The sequence below is a fragment of the Takifugu flavidus genome, chromosome 4 (genome assembly GCF_003711565.1).
Source record: "Takifugu flavidus isolate HTHZ2018 chromosome 4, ASM371156v2, whole genome shotgun sequence".
In the NCBI taxonomy this organism is placed as follows: Eukaryota; Metazoa; Chordata; class Actinopteri; order Tetraodontiformes; family Tetraodontidae; genus Takifugu; species Takifugu flavidus.
This window is the reverse complement of record NC_079523.1, coordinates 5,985,531-6,006,357: the sequence shown is the minus strand read 5'-3', so window position 1 is coordinate 6,006,357 and position 20,827 is coordinate 5,985,531. Positions and strand designations below refer to the sequence as shown.

At 47.6% G+C, this 20,827-nt stretch overlaps 1 protein-coding gene across 3 annotated transcripts in view; it reads left to right on the top strand.

Annotated features, from left to right (window-relative positions):
• Nucleotides 1-2,035: 2,035 nt before the first annotated feature.
• cdh4 (cadherin 4, type 1, R-cadherin (retinal)) overlaps nt 2,036-20,827 on the top strand; it is a 129,237-nt gene continuing 110,445 nt past the window's right edge. For all 3 annotated transcript variants that reach the window (XM_057031407.1, XM_057031406.1, XM_057031405.1), the window contains exons 1-2: nt 2,036-2,255; nt 3,169-3,280. In XM_057031407.1, coding sequence (XP_056887387.1) covers nt 2,202-2,255; nt 3,169-3,280 — 166 coding nt within the window. In that variant the 5' untranslated portion in view covers nt 2,036-2,201. The remainder of the gene's footprint in view (nt 2,256-3,168; nt 3,281-20,827) is intronic.

Below are 20,827 nucleotides of genomic sequence, written 5' to 3'. Positions count from 1 at the left end.
ATGCATTATAATTTAATGTAGACGCCGCTCAAACCAAGTCAGTAACCTGGTTGACTTGACTGGGGTCAGTGGTTAAAGACTGACGATTCTTCATAACATTATCATTAGCATTTGCTACCATTCCAGCCTCTTCAGTCATTAGGTTGAATAATTCACAGGCGGGATTGATGGGCACGTATTCCCGCAGCCGTGTGTAACGCCTCCTAAGATGAGCGATGACAGACAGACAGACGGACAGACTTTGATGGATGACCGATGAATGCTTTTATGAAAGAGAGAAATTAAAAATGTTCAGTTCATCGCGATAAAATCTACTCATGGCTTCAGTTTTCCAATAAGACCACAGGGAAAAAACAGTGTTGTGTCTTGCTGTTAAATGTCCATAAATGCCTGCTGCAGCTCTCAAAGCTAATTTCATCAAGAGAGATGCTATCACATGATAAGTTCTGCTTCCAAATTTGGTCTCCATAACAGAGAGAGAGCAAAAAAAAGAGAAGAGATGCCTTTGAGAAAGATGTAATGCCCTCACAAGAGAAGAGAAAAATAAATCAGAGCCTACAGTTAGGATAAAATAGAATTTGTCGACCTGCTTGTAAGTTGCTCCAAGTCTTTCTCTCCCATAAAAAGCGAACAAGGACAAATTTTGCGAGATGTTTCAAAAGATTCCGCTCAGCCCATCCTCCTCAAGTGGCCAAATGTTATTTTTACGGTGTAAAAAAGAAAAAAAGGAGAATTCGTAATCTTTCTTTCTTTCTTCTCTTGGACCTGGCAGCACCCGTGAGTCATGTAAAATTTAGTGAACAGGGAGTCGGGCTAACGCTTGAGCTAAAGCAAAATGTCGTGAACACTGTGGTGTGTGCCAGGATAGGGATGAGTCAGGGTGACCGGAACCCTTTTGTACAATCTAAAGCAGAAAACAGATGCAATGTGTCACTTTGAGGTGTCCCCCCTCGTGGAAACAATGGCCGCTGATTCGCAGGTGTGACATTTGAGTCATTGTTGGTGATATTTATTGAACCCTCTGTCAGCCGATGCTGTTTCTGACAGGGATCTGGAGCTGTGAGACGGAAAACACCGCTTGGAAAAGAGATGACGGTGACCTTTCCTGATGGATTTGACCTTAAACTCTGACCTTTGGACTGAACCCACCTGCTGAGTCAATGCAGCTGATTCTTAATTATTGGCCACAAACCACACACAGTGTAAGGGATTTTTATGGGAAACAAGGCTTTACAAGCACCCAGTAGAGCCTATGTGTTTATTTGAATCTCATCCAGGTTCTGGTGGAACTAAAGCAGCAGAGTGGATGGCAGGAGCAGGGGCGGGCATGGAAGGTCCTGATTGACACTGTGCTACTATATTCTCTTTGATGGGATTAAATTGTCATGACCTCTCAGATATGGAAATTGAGGCTCTGATATATGGTCTTTAGAAATGTCAACATCTTTTAAATTGAGAGAGCAGTTAAAGGCATAGTAAGCTCACTTGTTCAAAGCTCTATTTTAAACCAGGGAGGAAAGTGGAAGGCGGAAGGGGATTCAGAAGGTCTACAAATGCAATTGAGCGTGACAAAACAGGCAACAAATGCATCAATGGGCAAAACAGACTCGAGATTAAAGCATTGGAGTCTTTACCCACATGAACAGTTTTAAAATAAATACATAAGAATGGTGGTAATAATAAAGTGAAGCCTTGCTATTGCCCAGAATCCGAGGCAGAGGGGTAACTGGGGTGTGAAATAGACTTCAGTCTGCTGATGGATGCCTGGAAGACTCGGATGGCTGAGTGTCACTCACACACAGACCAGCCTTTGCTCCATCTCGAGTTAAATTAGGAATCTAAATAACATGGAAAACATTTTTTCCGCAACTTTCTTTAAATCCCAGCGGTGTGTGGAGCATCATCGCAGGGGAGGCAATTGAAGCGCGCACGCACATTGCTCCACGTCTCGCCCTCCGCGGTAGGAGGGGTTGTAGTGCCGCCGTTATCCAATGGGCTGCGCCCCCCCCCCCCCCCCCCCCCACCCCGCACGGCGCGCAGCATCTCTGTCTCAGCGGCACTTTTGCGCCAGACAAGCAGGGGCGGCCATTCACCGAAGCACCGACGAGCAGGACCCAGGCTCCGGGAATTACCGAGGTGTATTTGGCGCAGAAAACGCTTCTCTCCGCTGTTTTTACCCTCCGACGCGCGTCTTTGCAAAGATGAACGCCGGCTGCCTCGTCCTGGCGTGCAGCTTCCTCGTGGGCGCATCCGTGGTAAGATGAGTTCATTGCACTACATCTTTTTTCGGCTAACTGTGGAGAGAAGTGCTGCACTGCTGTAGTTGGGCTGGCTGCGCGCTGCGGGAGCCCCTGAAAGTGGCTGCGAGAGTAGACGCGCAGCGTTGCGTTAAAGCGGCGTGACGCGTGTAATCGCGTTTGATACGGCGACTCTCATGCTCGGTTTCTTTCTCTCTCTTTTTTCTCCAAGTCTGATATCAAAAGTAGCTGCAAACTCTGAGCCTTTAGTCTCTCCCTCTAGCAGCTCTGCCCCAGTCAGCTGCGGTGCATTATTGCGGTTCGTGGAGGCTTCTTAATTTGTCTGCGACCGACTTCATTTACGCACCTGCACTTTCTCCCCGACTGGACGTGAGAATACACAACTATTAATTTTGTGGTTGGTTAAAGGCTACCCTCCACCCCGTTGCTTATCTTCCACGATTCATTTAGGGCAGGTTTGATCTGCAGTTTGAGGTGCAAACCAAAGGAGAGGTGCTAGATGAGGTGCATTGTGGATGTGAATCATTTAAACTATTTCCCTGCTACTGGCCCCTGTTTCCTTCACTGCTCTCCCTCTCTGCTCCCACTCGTTGGGTCTCCACACGTTGCCCGACAGCTGTGGTCATCGTTTCTGAAATGCTCAATGCACGACTGGGCTGTCATATTATTCATCTTATCTAACATCTGCAACAGAGGCGCTAATGATGAGGGGGGGACCATTACTGTAATTAATCCTGCTGGTGAAGTATCACATGGAAGTTCACGATAACTCCGAGGTTCGAAGCGTCCAGGTCCAGAGCCAGTCATTGAGTGTAACCAGAGCTTGTCTAAAGCCAATGAGAGCTGAGACTCCGTGGTCACAGTCGATTTGCTGGCGTTTAACAAAGCGTCCCTTTTTTTCATTCCCCAGGAGAGTAAGCCGAGCCAGCCCATCAAACCTCCATGCACACCAGGCTTCTCCCAAAACTTCTACACAGTGATTGTCTCCAGGGACCTCCTGCATGGTCAGAGGATCCTCAAAGGTAGGTCTGCCTGACATCAGCTCCTGTTTGCTGACTCTTCCTGTGTCATTGAGCTGCTCCGATGCAAAGATTCACATCATGTGGATCCATTTTAAGGTGTTCTGCTTACATGATACACTGTATTTTGATGGACTGAGTAGGAGGTTGTCTCATAAAAAAAAAAGCTTTGGTTCCTGCTAAAACTTGTATTTTATTCCCATTGTTCATTGTAATACATTTTTCATCCCTTTCATGCGTCGTGTTTTTTTTTTTCAAAGGAAATCAATTCGGGTTTCTTGTGCTTCCTTCAGAGGAGGCGGCGCTCCGGATCCCCCGCGAGCTTCAGCCTCTGCCATTTGAAATAATGCTGTCGTTTCATCTGGGTGCTTTTTCAATTTACTGATTAATATTTGCCTTAATGGATGAAAGAATACCTCTCATTAGCATTCACATAGCTTTAAGTGCTTGTATAACCAGCCTGTTTTATATCCATAATGTCCAAACTATAACTGCAACAAGAAGGTAGGTGCTGCCACCGAATGAAGCACATCAGCGTTTATTTCCTCTCCAGATTTCTGCTTTTACAGTTGCGTTGGTTGGTTTTGATATTTTTCTGGAAGCCCCACGCTTCGCGCTACATGCGGCGGCGTGCAATAAGCCCAGCTCTCCTGTGACACTTTGCTGTTATTGCCTTTATGGCTAAATATTTTTCCTTTCCAATGTGAAATGCCATTTGCCTGGAGGAAACAGCACTCTCATTGTACCAGCTGTTTGAACATTTTCCGCCTGTGAGCTAAACAATTGAATTATTCGGGAGGTTATTTTGTTCTTTAGGAGGCTGATGGGGACGCTGCAGCCGGTCAGCAGGGAGTCTGTTTGCCTGAAGGGGCTCAAGGTCTCTGTTTGGAAAGTGGCTGAAGTGTCCAGACTGGCTCCAAGAGTGTTAATAGGAGGTGATGGGGTGGAGGACAGATAGATCTTGGCTTTCCTTTGCTCGTATCCAGAGGATTGGAGGGGGTAGATGTCTCTGCTGACACTTCATTGCAGACAGATGTGGTAGCAATGCTTAAAGGGGTTGGTTAGATAATGCCTGTGTGCTTCCTCCAGCTCTGATCCCCGATGGCCTCTGGTTCCTCTTGCTAGCGTTCATTTTGTTAGCCTGTGTGTTTAGTCTTTGAGAAAATCAATCTGAAAGCCACACCACCATCCCACATGACCGCTCCGAGGGATGAGGGGCACGCGCCGCTTATGTACTCCCGCAGTGATGAATGTGCAGCATGTTTGTCCGTCTGGAGGTGCCATCCATACGGTCGGACGCTGAGGTTTCCTAAAGGCCTTGTGGTTGGATGTGAGCTGCTGAGTTTGTTGAACAGCTTTTTATCAGCAGCGATCTGAGGCGCTGTAATTACGCCTCTGCCATTCTCGCAAGGCGCACTGGTCTTTTTAATTTTCTATGATGGTGGGATTTATAATCTCATTCCATATGTTGCTTTGTTTACCTGCAGACACAAGTATAAGCAAGCAAACAAACATCTCACTTCTTCTGGAAGTCTGATTGGAGCCAAAAACTGCTGTGAGAGTAATTTGAGTTCAAAAGAGGTTTAGTTTTATTTCTTTACGCACATTTATTGTCTGCCATACACCTCTGGTGTTTAAAAGTGATGTTTACATGGAACCTGTTTGTTGCAGAGTTTCAGAAACTCTGACATTCAGTTGTTGTGAACTGAGTGGAAATTATCCCTGATCACAGACTGGATCAAACAAACACGGTCTTTGGTTTGATCAATACAGATTGTCTCGTCTGGATTCAACTCAGGCGAGCTTTTGTGCGCGTGGAAAGAGTTATTGGTCTTTGGAGCTGCACATCTAACCAATAATGAGGGAAGAACAATTTAATCTTTGATTTTTGTTTCTCACAATCTTTTTTTCTCCTTTCTTGACCACTTTATCTCCTTCGGGGTCACAGGGAGGGTGCTGGAGCCTATCCCGGCTACATATATTATTATATATGTATTTCGGGGTTGGGAAGCTTGCTCAAGGGTACCCTGGCACCTCCCCCTGCTACCATAACACCTTCCATGTTTTGTCCTCACCGGGACTTGAATCATGATCATTTGAACTCGGAGACCTTTGTGGGGCTAACTTACACATCTCAATGCTCTGGTCAGGTGGAACTGAATAAATCATCACGTGCTCCCATGGAGATGCTTGCCTAACACCCAGAGAAGCGAGGCCACAGCACAAAGGCCGGCGGAGAGGCTGAGTTAAGCCTGCGGTCCGGGCAAGGTCCCGCTGTGGGGCGATAAGCCATGAAAGGAAATATTCCAGCGAGTGCACACGCTTGTATAAAGTGCCACCTCTCTCCAGCAGAACAGAGCCCTCGGAACACAGCGGAGGACGTGGCCTCGGCACAAAAGAGACTGATCTGAAATAGAATGTCGCCTCTCGAAGTGGCGGAGGGTGCGTGTTAAAGGCAGCGGGAACGAGTTGATAAGATAGGACTTTTGTGCCCTGCGCCAATCCTGGGAGACGCTGAACTGCACACTTAACCGCCTCGAACAGATGCTCAGGTGGACGGCCGAGGATGCGGCTGATGAATCATATATGTGGCGTACACACGGAGGGGGGCCGGGGGCTGTCCTTCTGACAACCGAGGAGATGGGATGTGGAGCAGCTTTTGTGTGGAGGAAGATAAGTTCTAAATATTCAAAAGTCTGACATCAAATCGGTCCAGAAAGGAATAAAAGTGCGCATGTGCCTTACTGTCAGAGAAGGAGGTTCACAGCAATGTGTCATGCACTTCCTGTTGCTAATGCTGTCCCTGAAAGTTACACATCCAAATGACTCTTCACATGACCCCAATTAAACGCTGGACAGGGCGTCTGGCAGGGCGCCATAATGGCCTCAGACAGGCAGCCAGCCACTGATTGGCTGCACCTCTAAAACTTCAGCTCCTCGGCCCGCTTTAAGGCTCAACAGGGAGCGATCGCATTCACGTACGTACCCGAGGACTGAGACAGGCGCGAGGGTGGGGGATTAATGCTTTCAGACGCCCTGATAAGCGGCGCGCCATTTCTGTGGTGTTCGGGAGCGTCTCTCCTGTCCTCCGGAGAGTCTTTCATCTCCGCAGCCAGGACCTGCAGTCTGCGGTGGACTGATAGAATACAGGTGGAGAAGATGAACCACATCATTTCTCTTTATCTCACACTCGCGATGGAGTCAAACCTGAGCTGTGCTCTCTGATCCAACCCCCCCCCCCAAAAAAAAACAAGTAAGCCACCCAATATATGGAGCATGGGCCGGGAGAGTGCTGCTATCCTCTTTTGCAGTCATTTCCTCGGTGGCTGTAATGTGTCTGTGTTGGGGGGGTGGATGTGAAACTGGCTGTCAGCAGATTATCTATTGCCTCTTGTCGTGGCTTCAGCGTGAACTTAGCAGTTGTAGCGGGCTGATCTCCACTGAGCTCCCCTCACTGGGTGCCGGCATTACATTTTCCCAGTCTTCATGTCTTTGGCGCACGGTTTCTTGTCGTCTGCAGCGGCTTTTATTACTTTTTCATTCGTCTGCTGAGAGATCGTTCAGCTGTACCTCTTTGCGTCCAGCTTGAGAAGCTGCCAGAAGCTGCTCCGAGTCTTTTTGCTGCATTTTTAAAAGCCCTCTAAAAGCCCACTTGGCCTTCATTTGTATCCTCCATGGTGGGAACTCTTGGTGGATCAAGGCTCACAAAATAGAGGTGAATTAATTTTGTTCTCTGGTCCGGCCTTCAGGTTGAGCCATTTCTGATATAATCAGGTGTCAGATTGCATCAGCAAGAGCTGATTTTTTTCTCCGCCCTTTCTTTCAATCGTGGAGTGATTATACAGAAAAGAAGAAGAAACCGAGCATGTTTGATGGTGTTAGCCAAAAAAAAAAAAAAGCAGAGTCCTTGGCGAGGGATTAATGGATAACAAAGAGGCTGTGTTGGCTGCAGAACTGGAGGTTTATTGGTAAAAGTCTGGAATTATGTGAAGGGTATATTCAGAAGCATTAACAATAAAGTATTTTATTTGTCAGTATTCATCTCCATGTTACAGTTGAACAGCCCCACTTCTTAAGATCACCTTACCCACTGCTGTTGACCTCAATCCTGTTTGGATCATTTATTTAAAATCATTATTTGACTGACCACCTTATACTGTAATTGATGTGAATTAGCGATTTAGCATCCATGCTTGTGCTTTATTGTCTGCTGGCCTTGAATACAACCAAACTGGCTTCATGTTGCTCAGCATGAACTTCCATTTCACCTGTTAACTTCATGCATAACCCCACAATCTACTAGTTCCTTCTCCCTCTGCATAAAATAACAGCCTGCTTCACAGCACAACACTAGTATCCTTATTCCAGCCCAAATTAACTCACTTGCAAGCTGCATAAAAAAGAATTAAAGTGAGGGAAGAGAGAATTTTTTGTTCATTTGTCAAAAACGACCTCGTACAAAAGAAGCATGAGATGAGAGTGCAGACAAAGGTGCAGAAATGCTCAGTTCGAACCTCATTTCAAATCTTATTGTCAGTGTAAAGATGGAGCTGTGATTATCTTTGGGAATAGAAAACTACAATTACTGTCTGATGGTTGCATGCCTCAGTGAGGCACACAATTACCGGACAAAGAAAGTCCAGCGTTGGGGCAAGAACGACAACCTGTGTTGTGTTTATGGAGGAGAGATCGGTGGAATCTGCGACTGTCGTTTGAAGACCCGAATCATTTTATCATGGAACACTAGAAAGACAGTTTGTAATTGTTCTCCATTTTAAATTAATTCCTCCAGCTACTGCTTATTGTCTTTCCAGGGCTGTGTGTTTAGTCTCGGGGGGACTCTATTTGATTGGGAGGGGAATGCAGTGAAAAACTTTTATTTTGTCCACTTCCTCTTTGGTTCACTTCCTGTCTTTGGTTCACTTAATAGACCGTTTGTATTCACACCAGAAGGAAACCGGTTCAGGGTTCTCATGTCAGTGAACAGCTTTCACACCAGCCCAAACAAAGCGGAATAAATTCTGGTTCGTTTAAGCTGGACCAAACACCTCTGTTGTGAGAAAATGAGCATTTTCCACAGCTAGACAACAACAGACAGGCAACCATTTACAGTACAGCTTTTTATGCTAATCTAATGTAGTTTATTTCCTGTGTGAGCTTTGGGCTTTGACACCATGTGATCAGAACACGATCAGCGGTTTGACTATCCTCCTCCGTCCCCCAGCTTCTTATTCCTGATTCTAAGGCCCAAAGTGACACACCATTTCTCACTCCACCAATGAAATATGGCCGTGCCGCTTGACCTTGCGTCACCATCTGACCTTACATGTGCTCCAGCTCTCAGGCCCTTGGTCCAAGGTGTCGCCAGCGATGAAAAACACGACCCAATCAGGAAGATTTACGTTAGGTTCAGCTCAACACTAAGATCCAAGTCCGCTCTGAGGAGTAGGCCGCTGTTTCGGCTGCCTCTGGACTCTGCCTGTACCTTTGTTCTGCAGATTCCAATCTCAAAAGGTCCATCCCTGGAGAACACCTCGCTCTTTACTTTGTCATAATTTTAAAGCCCCGGCTGTATATTTTATCATGGCCCCACATGCACCTATCTTTTTCAGCCCTGTCTGCTTTTAAATATTGGTTTATATGAAAAGAGCATTTATTTATTCACGTGTAAATGTAGCATATTTTCACGATGGCGTGTGATTTTTGTATTTTTGTAGCCTCGTGTTTGCATTGAACGCTTCATCCTGTGGATGATTATCTTAAACGGTGAAATTAAAGGATTACAAAACAGGGCTCAGTAATCCAGCTGTCAGTCACACAGCTCATTAGCAAGCAAAGAAGGGGGATGTGATTGTGTGTGTGTGTGTGTGTGTGTGTGTGTGTGTGTGTGTGTGTGTGTGTGTGTGTGTGTGTGTGTGAGAGAGAGAGAGAGGGAGGGAGAGGAGAGAGGGAGAGAGCCTTGTCATCAATGACATTCAGATTGTCAAAGAGAGTTTTTATCTTTTAATTACAAAAACAGAAACTTCCATTCTGTTTTAATAGCTGGTGTGAATCACCCCCACTAAACAAATATGAAGTGGATTTAACTGTAAAACCATAATAAGAATAAAATAAAACTCCACATTGTGGTTGTAATATCTCCCACCTGCTTCTATCAGGGTGAGATTATTTACATTTCGTGTGTGTGTGTGTGGTGTGTGTGTGTGTGTGTGTGTGTGGTGTGTGTGTGTGTGGTGTGTGTGTGTGTGTGTGTGTGTGCGCGCAGCTGACTGGCCTGCGAGCTGAACGTTCTGCCGCGTCTCTGCCATCTTTCACCAGCTCCCTGGCACATAAAAGAAACAGTTTGGGAAATGATGGCACCATAAAAGAAAATTGAAACACAAATGCTGAAAAAAAAGAAAAGAAATGGCGTTGCTGCCTCTCCCACTGCGTTTATTTTGATCTTAAATAGAACCACGCGCAAGCATTGCCCATCTTTTTTGTTTGTTCCTGTTGGATTTCTGACCAACTTCCCAATCAGTGTTTGCAGAAAGCCACCGTCATCATTTTGGTTACCTGTTACCTCCACAGACCCACTTATTCTGCTTGGAAGCCACCAAAAGCTCCTCATATGACCACTTCCTGTACTGATTTGCTTATTGAACAGGTCATTATGGGGAGAGTGTTGGAAGCCAAACGTTTCCTGTTCCCTGTTGTGATGGAGACTTGTCCGTGGGAGGGCAGCTAAAGTGAAAACATGGTTTTTTAATACTAGAGTGAGATATTGACATCATACATATTCTATTTCCTGTTTCCTCTAATCGCCAGCTCGCTGGCAGAATCGGACTCTCTGAGTGTTTTCTGCATTCTCTGCTGTATGTGGGAGCCTTATCTCCATCTGTCTGACTGTGCTTTCCTCTGAGAACCCGGGGGAGCTCATCATAGTCTTTCTGACTCCCTCGTGAATCCATTTCCTCAAGTCAACAAACGAAGCTCGGCTCCCTCGTCTGATTTATATTTAGAACCGCGTTCAGGGTAGAGGAGGTCACACACGCTGCCAAACGGGTGCGGCAGCAGAGGTTAATTTAATGTAGTGGGAATTGCTGTAGGTATTTGTCCAAATGTTAAATGTGGCATTATAACATTAGCTTTGACCTCCAGATAGGTTCCTGTCCAATAATAGTCCATCGGCAGAGTCTGCTGGAGAGACCGCGCACGCTCTTCTCCCGCCAGCTGCAGAAGAGAAAGATTAATTTCTAAATCTGATGGTGCCTCTGGTAGCGCTTGCTCACTTCTTGACATATTTGTGTGCGATGTGGAGAGCGGCACACTGAAAATACCCAGGAGAAGATTATAGCCATCAGCTATCAACAGTCAGAAATCCACATGAAACTTCATTACTATGCCAAAGATGTCCCAGTTGCAGATACAAACGTGTCTTTAGTCGTCCCTGCATAACAAGCTGTCGGGTTATTTTTCTTTTCTTTGTGCTTAAGCTCGGCGTTTCCCATTCGCTGCCGAGAAATCGCAGAAGAACAGTGGGAAATCTGCATTTGGAAAGCAACTTTTTTATTTTATTTTGATTAAAATGTGGAAGCGAATCAATAGAGCCCCCCCCCCCCAACACCACCACCACCACCGCCTGCAGCGTGCGCGGCAGACACGCGCTTGTAGCATCGATTGTACCTTCAGAAGAATCACAGTCCCCCCCCCTCCTCCTCTCCCTGTGCTCCCCCCTTGCTTCTTGCCCCAGCTTCATATAGGCTTTCAGATAAAAATAATAGCTCTGAGAACTTACAGAGAAGAGGGGCACTGGGGGAGGACGGGGAGGAGAGGCGGGGGCTGCGGCGGCGGCGGCGGTGCTGCTGCTGGTGACAGCGTTTGTTCTCCCCACCTCCACCTGCCAGGGAGACGGTGAGGGGCGGCCTGATAAAGTGCGGCCTCTGGGAATAGAAGCCTTCTCTTGCCATAAACACCAATTTAGCGTAGGCTTAAGAGAAAAAAGAAAACAGACGACTTGTTTTAACTGAGTCATCGTGATTGCAGCCACAAGCGGGGCCGTGACAAAATGAGTGATGGAACATATTTAAATACGGCGGCAGATTTATAGCGGCGTGAACCAATCTCGCGTCAAGGCTAATCCCTGCGGTGACATTTCCGCGTCACAGATAAATAAAAGCTGTTCGCCGGCGGTCCTGCAGGTGGTTGCCCGTTTGTTCCCGTCCTCGCTCCTTTCCTGCGCAGCCCACGTGTTTGGGGGCGACCGCCGGGTGGTCCGGTCGGATTTGCCCGTCTGAATTCTAACTGGAGGACACGGAGAGCTCTTTAAAGTCAAGCCCAGAGTTAAAGCGAGTCCGCCTAACTCACCTGTCATGAATAAACATCTGCATGTCCACGGGTTTCTGCTGGGTTTCCATCAAATGCTGGATTTGCATCTTTTTCATCGCACTCACAAAGATGGCGAGAGTGGACCGCGGCGATTGTCCTGGCTGTTATTTTTAACCAATAGCGTAACACACGGGTCGGGTTCAGGGGCTGCAGAGCTCATTATCGTACAGCTAGGGTAGATGTTGGCAACGGTACAATCCCCTCTTCCACCTCCAGGCCCTGCAGCGCATCACAGGAAATGCGAGGAGAAGTTGGCTGTCGGCCTGAACGCCAGTGAGCTCATGTGTGATCAACATGCTTAAATGGAAGGACACGTGAGTGACGCAGGCCGCAGATAGGTGAATTCCTTAATGTTCTGTTGCTGTTGTGGGAGTAACATGCGTCACAACAAGTAAATAAGCACGGATAAAGAGCTCTGCCTTATTGCAGTAGAGCTGTGTCAACCTTGTCGTGTTTATTTCACCAAGTTTACAGTTGCTGTTGCGGCCCAGATAAACTGGAACTCGTCTCAACAGCAGTTACGGCCTGGAAAACAGAGTCCCCGAAGCAGCCAAAGTTGATTTTGAGTGAAGAGAATCAGCTCAGTTAATCTGGTGGGAGGTTTGTTACGTACGATCGCAGGGAAAAAAAAAACCCCCAAACAAACACAAACTGCAGACCATGAGTCGATTTAACATCGTATCCACACGTTCTGCCGCCGAAGTGGCTCCGCATTTAAACCGAAGGCTTTGGAGGTAATGATATGGGGAACAGCTTGGGAAAGGGCTGGTTGATCACTGAATCCGTTTGATCGGTTGTAACCAGAGCCTGAGCGTCACCGTGGGGGTTCAGGAAGACTGACAAGTCTGAGAGCCCTCGCTGTCAAGAGCTTCATCTGCAGAGGCCCGAGAGGTGCGCGGGGTTATAGCGGAGACGGGGAGCGTTGTGGAAACACCTTCGGCGGCCACGCCAGACGCTCCGCAGAAGAGGCGCACGTCAGCGTGCGTTTCAGCGCGACGCCACCAGGGCGGCGCTCTCGCGTCTCGCTACCAGAGAAGCGCGGGAGAGGCAACGTTTGCGTTGTTAACGTTTGACATTAGCGGCGACTGGTTCTGGTGTCAGGAGCAGCGCTCTGCCCTGCAGCACTTCAGAGCGCTGCTCCCACAATATTTGCGCGTTTGATATGCAGGAGCTGCATCTGCTTGTCACCGCGGTTTAACTGCAGGAGCTGCGCCCAAATGCTGCTGTAATTGTTACAGACGGGGAGGAACGCTCTGACGGCAGAGCCTCTGAAGGTGTCAGCCAGACAGACGCGGCGACCATTAACTCCGAGCACGAGTAGCAGCATTTATTATCTGCTGCCTGCCTCTGCTTCATGTGTGCTGGACTATATTTCCCAGCTCGCAGGCGATGATGCACAGAATCAAGAGGCAGATGTTTGAGCGCCAGCGTCGGCATTCGTAGCGCCCGTCGCGGCTGTTCCCCTTAAATTAATTGATAATAAAATAAAGCAAAGCTCGCTTGAATGTGTGTGTGGGGAGCAGTAACTTAATCAGAGTCATTCACAAAGACATAAATGACGGCGCTCTCCGTTTATTTCCCGCTCAGTGTCTGACAGATAAATATTCACATATAAAAATATGGTTGAAATATTTCAGTTCTGATGATCAGTCAGTTTCACACACACATCTACACACACATACTGATATTTCTATCTTTGTGGCAACTTTTGTAGGTATAATCTATCCCCAGATCCTGACAATAACAGCCTAATTGTATTCTCAACTTTAAAACCATCTCTTGACCCTCAAACGGTCCTTTGAAGTTGTGAAGACCGTCCAAGACGTCCTCACTTTGGTGGTAGAATGAGGATTGTAGCAGATACAAGGACACACACACACAGACACACACACAGACGTGACGGTTTTATTTGCTGCTGTAATTCTATCAAAGACATCATCAGGATTGGCTCATATGTGAATGACTGGCCTCCAGCATCCCTGCTCCATTTTTTTCCCTCCATCCCTTTGGAAGACTTTTAGATTCAATTTACCGCCTTCTCTGCGCTTCTCTCGGCTCCGGCGTGCTCACCAGCCTGCAGCTCCGCGTGAACTTCTCTTCACACTTTGGAGATCCCATCTAAGGTTCCAGGGAGAGATGGAGCAAACGCTTGATAAGACGTCAACAACATATCTGTTATTTGCTCCTTTGTAGAACACACAATAGGGTGTGTGTGTGTATATATTTATACGTATATGCGGATGTCTTCCTGCATGCATGTGCTCCCATGGATCCACCTATGTTCAATAGTCTTCCACCAAGTCAGAGGCTGGCTGCATTCTAAATACTGTCAAGGCTAGCGGCAAAGCAACATGAATTTCAATGAATTATTAAACAGGATTATTTATTTACTTGCTCAGCACCCTGAACCACCTAACTGGCAAATCTACATAGCATTCTTTTTTTTTGAACCTGTGGCATATTTGTATGCATAATTTATGGTTGGATGTGAGCATTTTCTTTAGAAAATTAAATATATACACATACAGAGAGAGAGAGAGAGAGAAACATATAGATAGTAGCAGATAGGTATAGATGCTTTAGTGTCACTTTGATTTCAGATGTTTACCCACACATGATAAGCGATGCCATGGATTGACTCCCTCATGCATGTGACTTCATGGCTGTCAGCCGCTGAGCCTCGGAGGAGCGAAGCACTTGTTTCCGTGATGATTTGGCGATTTCTGCTCACTTTGTCGGGCGGCTTGTGTGAAGCTGTCAGTGGAAACACAAACAGTGAGAGGGAATCACCACAGTTTAGAGCCGGTTGCCTCGGTGCTGCCAGGACCTGGGTAAATACAGTAGTTTGTTAGCGTAATCTTCTGGGTCTAGGTGGGTGTTGGTATGCTTTCAGGCATCGAAAGGTATCCTCCCCATTTTGATGTTCTTCCATTTTTAAATATGCTATTATATTTTTATTCAGTGCAACACACTGCTAGCCACCTTAGGACGCCGCTGGTACTAACCATTGGCACGCTGTAGCTAATTTACTGCTACTTCTACGATCCCATTGGACTTTTCACCCATTATAATTTCTACAGTAGTGCAATGGGTGTGCCAAGTGTGTGTGTGTGTGTGTGTGTGAGAGAGAGAGAGAAAGAGACAGCGTTGACTGTGGAAGAGAGCGATGAATAAGCTAGCGGAGGCCTGGAGTTCTGCCAACCCGCGAGACTACGACGCACTGCAGATGAGCCAAACCTCCATCCATTCACATGCGGCTCTTTGCGGCGGGGCGACAGCACGCTCCCGTTCGCCACCCCTGCCAGACTTTGTCTTCTGCCACATTGTACGCTAATGCGCGTTGTGATTCGGTGGCGCTTTCCATTAGCGGAAGTCCTTTCATCTCCTGGACAGCTTTCCAAACCGGCGCCGTCGTCGGAGGCTGCGGCTCTTTCAAACGAGGTTCAATGGACAAATTTCTCTGCCACGATGCTGTCAAAGCTTTGGTTCGTTTAAATCACAACGCACGTCATGTTTGGTTTCTCGGGAACGGCTCCCAGAGACCTAAAAGGCCTCCATCCTGAGCCTGTGGAGGAACTTGCCCCGCTTGATCCATCATTCATTGGGCGTGTGAGGGTATTTGTTGTGGTCGGAGACGTCGGGAAGCCTGCAGAGGTGCAGCAGGAGGAGAGACTCCAGCAGAATATCCCTGCCAGGGCCGCAGCATATGCTCCATAACTGCGTTATGAATGTTTTGTTGCAGGATGGAGTCCGTTAATGAATGGAGCCCTCTGGGCAAATAAATGCACATATATTGTGCGGTGTCATATGGGCATTCTCTTGTACCGCAAACAAATACGGCGGGTAAATGCATAAAGAGTAAACTCTTGTCAGTTTTAATGGAAGCGCTGTAGATCTGCACAGGAAGAAAAGGATCCCATAACCGGAGCGCGTTTGGAGTGGATCTGATTTGATTCCGCGCTCGTTCCCACGCGGCGCTGTTGTTCAAACACAATCTTCACCTGTCAAATGGTTCATCTGGAAGCCTGCATCTTCCACTTTAATCTTCATTTCAAATGCAAGGTCACGTGTCAGATCCTGCTCTCAGGAAGGATGCAAAGCGGTAGGAGGAAAAGGACTAAAGTTGAGAGCAATTTGCTTTCTTTTTTTGGACGTGAACCCCTGAAAGCAGCTTTCAGAAGGTGAGAGTTTGAACGGCAGTCAAACATGTCCTCCCACGCAGCGGCAGACGTTAGCATGGTTGCAGCTGTACAGCTGCCACCTATGACAGAGAGATCTGCTCTGAGATCTGATAATGAGATATTTACAAGCGGGCGAGTCTGTTGATAATGAGATGTTTATTTCACTCCGACATGGTACTTTCAGTCCGCGAGTTGTTGCGGCCGTCGTGGCAAAATTATTATTTCTGTGTAAAACATTTCTTCACTGTATCGTACAAAATAAATGAAGCAAACAAACAAACTTAACATTGAAATAGGTAGAGTTCATATGTTTGTAGCATCAACATTTCCTTCATTTATCAAGGCTGTTTATGAATTAAAAACTAACCCAAGCCCAACAAATCTATATCGCTGCATCAGCAAATATAAAACATCGAAATGTGTGAATATTTGATCAAAATACCCAAGTTAACGAAAGCAGGTGGAGAAATTGAAGTAGAAAAGCGGGAAGTAGCTGGACAACTGATGCACCAGAGAAGTAGGTTTCACTTTCGCTTTCATCTTTGGTGCTACTCATCGATCTCCACATCCCACAAGTTTTCTCTTGTGCTATGTTGAACATTTCTGAACCGCAGATCCTGTCCTGGGATCTTCAGCCACATCGTTTATTTTAGCGCAGACATAAAAGCATGAAAAGTTAAGTAGACGTTGTTTTGAAGTAAGTTTGAAAGATCTTCCCCGACATTTCGTAAAGTAAGTTCAGATGTTTGTCGTCACGGTAAAGCGAGATACTCAGCAGATTGGGTGTGAGGGGGCCTCTGCGACCCGACCTCTGACCTCCAGCGCTCCCCCACCAGACGCGTCTTCTTCGCCCTGTGAATTTGAGCAGAGTCGCAGAAACCGGTTTGATGCATGAGCTCGGCGCTGCAGCTGACAGCGCTGAGCTCAGAGTCCAGGGGTCTGGCGGCGGGCTTCCCCGGGGGCCCTTACCTCGGAGCTACTCACCTGTGAATGCCTTTTTGAAGTGCTGGGGGAAGGTTAAGTGCTGACTCTTGTCATATGTAGACCTGTAAATGCAGTCGAATCAGATCCAGCCGAGCCGTCCACAGTCACGCGGTGCTACAGTCCTGATAGAAACAAAAGAATTTTCAGGCGTGTGAGGAAGGCTGCTTTAAATATCTCAGATGGCTCTTTTATTGTAACTCCAGTCGCTGCATGATGGGGAGCCCTCATGTAAGGATTGGGTGGCGAGGCTAACATGCTAACAGTGCTGCATCCTTTTGCATTTCTTACACCAGTTATGAACAACTGCTAGCTACAAGTATTAGCTTTTCTTAAACCTTTATGCAAGGCTTCTGCTTATTTTTTATTAATTTTTCTAGATTGAGGCCATGACTTTGGCCTCTGACAGGCCTCCACATCAAGCGCCGCTGAACGTTTGAACTCAAACAGGCTCTGGGAGTAGAAGAAATCAGGAAACAAACATTTAGAGCTTTCCACCACCACACTGCTCTTCAGTGCCTTCAAGCAAATCAAGCAAAAAAAAAGACCTTTTTCTTGCTTGTTTTTAGCTTTAATCTCTCTCAGTAAAAGCCCTTTCATACATACTTTAGATTGGGCTAAGCACCGCATTAGCATGTTTGCTTTAGCCCTTTGGAAAAAACTCAACATCTTCCATCCAACTCAATCATTCATGCCGGCTGATGCCAAGATCCACCTCCAGTGTAGAAAGGTGGCTGCTAGTCAGGCGGGATGGCAGCCCGCTCCTCAGACGGCCTCTCCAGGCCTGTTTACCGCCTACGCCGCCGGACGGCTTTAGCGCGGCTACTTTGTGCGTACAGTCGGTGCAACTCTCCCAATCAGCCCTATCGATCTGTTACCCGCTTCCAGTGTCGTGACCTAGATGAAAGCCTCTCACCGTTGTCCGCATGATTGAGGCCACCACGAGCTGATCGCTCTTACACAGAGGACACTGCGGATAACAAATGATAGCAGTCAGCGCTCAGAAGGATGTAGCGGTAAAATGGCCGGCTAATTTGGCAGATTGCCGTGTCGTGTTGAGAAAAAGAACACGCGGGCCTCATTACTCCCCATGAGCAGCGTGGACGGACAAATCGTAGATGCCTGATCAGAAAGTCTTATTTTCTAAACTCTTCACGGCTTTCTCTAGTTTACAGGCAACCGTAGTTATGGACCCCCCCCCCTCCCCACTGCGCCACTTCATCCCATTAACAGTGAGCTGCTCCGGCCCAGGATGTGATGGGCACACATATAAGGTCATCTTTGTTAAATTATTCCGCCGAAAAATCCAATAATTGCATTCACACTGGCCACAGGAGCGCGGCTCTCGCTGCTGTATGACAAGAATTCCCTTTGGTTGCTCATTATTGTTGATCACTGAGACGCCACCAAATGTGACATTTAAACAGAGCCTCCTCTTCAGGGCTGCGCTGGCTGACTGTCAGCCCCTTTTAGCAGGAGGCCTTTGAATAATAAATAAAGACTCCTTATTGACATTTCGTCCCATTGAGCGCAAATGCGGCCAAAGTGTCCCAGATATGTGGCCTAAATCTGGACACGTCGGAGCTAAAGTTCACACAGTTGTGGGCAAACGTCAGCTGTCAGTCTGAGGCTCAGGACGAGACGTGGCCGGTGAAGGGGATTTTTCCGTTTCTTTCCCATGGAATGCTGAGAAGATGAGAGAAGATTACAGGTGATTTAATGATTAGAGGTTAGGTGATTAGAGGTGTTTTAATTGCTCTTGCTGTGAATTTGGTGACTTGCTGTAAATAAATGTGTTTTTTGTTTGCCAACAGCAAATGTCACAGGTTCATATTTACCTTTTATAGGCAAATTCACACATGTTGTATTTAAAAGTGTGAAACAAAGAAGTGTTATCTTGATAACTATGAAGGTTTCTCCGGTCCATCTGTTCATTTTTCTGCCGTTCACCTGTAGTCCGGCCATAAAGACGCAGCGGGAAAAACAGCGGCACCGATCGTTCCTTCAAGTACTTCGTGTCCTCAGTCTAAAATGCCTCAGGTGCAGGGGGGGTCGGGGGCTTCTGCTCTTACTGCATCACCGAGACGATCAAAAGCGTCTCCCACCGCTCTCCGAAGCTCTGAGCTCGGTATTTATAGTGTTTGGGCGGAAGCTGCAAGATCCTGACTCTGTAACTGCATCCAGGTTTTCCTGGTCGATCCATCAACACGTGCACATCGGTGAAAATGACGGGCTTGGGGCGGAAAGGTGGAGGGAAGCGTGTGACGTCACCATCGTCTGTCCCAAGCCTGGTTTAATGAATGCCCAGAACTGGCCTGTCGCTCTGTAATTGGGAGACGTGCACGACAATAGGCCGTGCGCTCACAAGGAGCGCCGAGCGGGAGGGCTTCAATTTGCCTCCCCTCTCCCGCGGAGCCTGGCATTCAGCGGAGCGTTCCTCATTCAGGGGGAGCATCCGCGGCAAAATAAAACTAGTGCCATCTGCTCCATCTCTCCTTGCCTCCCACCACAAAGCAGATGATTATCAACTGGAGCCCGCTCGGCTCCAGCGGAGCATCTCGAGCCTCGGAAAAATATCAGCGGCGCGTATTTGGAAACTTCTGACAAGTTGCATACTTCCTGTTTTTCCCCTTCTTTATGTCATGCGTTTGTTTCCCCCCCCCCCACCACACACACACACACACACACACACACACACACACACACACACACACACACACATATGCAGGACTCAGTGAGACCTTCAAGCAGCCAACAGTACATGTGTAATTGCACTTTACGTAACACCCTGAATGCAGCCTTCTGTACCCGCCAGATATTCGCTGCCTTGGTCCTGCTAACAATGTGCACTTTGATAGCTGGTGGTTCTTCTTTGGTCATCTCTTCTTGTCTGGGAAGCGCAGACAGACATCTATCACCAGAGGACGCTCAGCCGTAATGGAGGCTGATAGAAGTGGAGGCCGCAGGAGGCCGTTCACGCCCCGCCACGTCCACCTTTATGTTGTTCTTTGTCTCAACAGGCGACTCTGTGACAGGTAATGAAGTGTTATGAGAGACTTTCTGTATGGAGGAAGCTCCTAAAATAGATTTTATTGTTGTTGAGCCGGAGAGTGAAGCCCGCTGCTGGATTCTGTGGGTTCTGTACCCACAAGAGGTGCATTTTTTATTATTTCAGTTTTCAGTCCCAACCCCAGAGATTAAGGTCAGGCTTGGGGGGGTCATCGGCGGTCCCCCAAACCACAACGCTGCATTTCATCCATTCTGACACATGTATGAATGTATTATTTTGGCTTGTCACCTTGCCTTTGTTCGGGACGTGTCCCCGTTGTCCTTATAAATACAGTGACCGCCATCACAATAGGTGTTCTCCCGAAAACGTGCTCCTCTCCCCTCTGCCTTAATCCCATTTGGGGCCTATTTGTCTTCCTCATAAAAGCCTGAAAGAACGGCTCTGCCAGCTATTCTGTTGTTCTAATCACGTATCTGCGTGACAGAGATGACATGAGGACAGGGAGTAGAGAAGCCCGTATTGGCAGGGGGACAGGGGACAAACATGGGGACAGAAGAGGACCGTGTCAGGACGCCCAGCGGCCGCGTCGCCCGGAGCCGCTCCGCCCTCGCTGCTCGTCTCCCTGCTGAGGCGATAACCTGTTTCCCCCCACAGGAGCGTACGAGGAGACTCGGCGACGAGCGAGCTGCCTTAGCGTCCATCTGTGTCAGAGACGCTGATGCTAGGAGGCGGAATTAGGAGACGAGGGAGAGGCGGCAAAGAAGAACATCACACACTCGCAGACGACAGAAAGGAAAAACAACGCAGGAACCGCGATGAGATGTTGACTAGCGTGAGCGGCCGTCGCTGAAGACGCAGCCCCAACATTATTTGCAGGCGGTTCACATTCATTAACAGTTCATACAAGAGAGTATAATTAAAAGCACGCTGTGTTTGTAATTAGCCTGTTGCACCTGTTCCCCCCTCTGCAGACCTCCTGACGCTCGCTGTCACATCCTCTCAGCGCCCGTG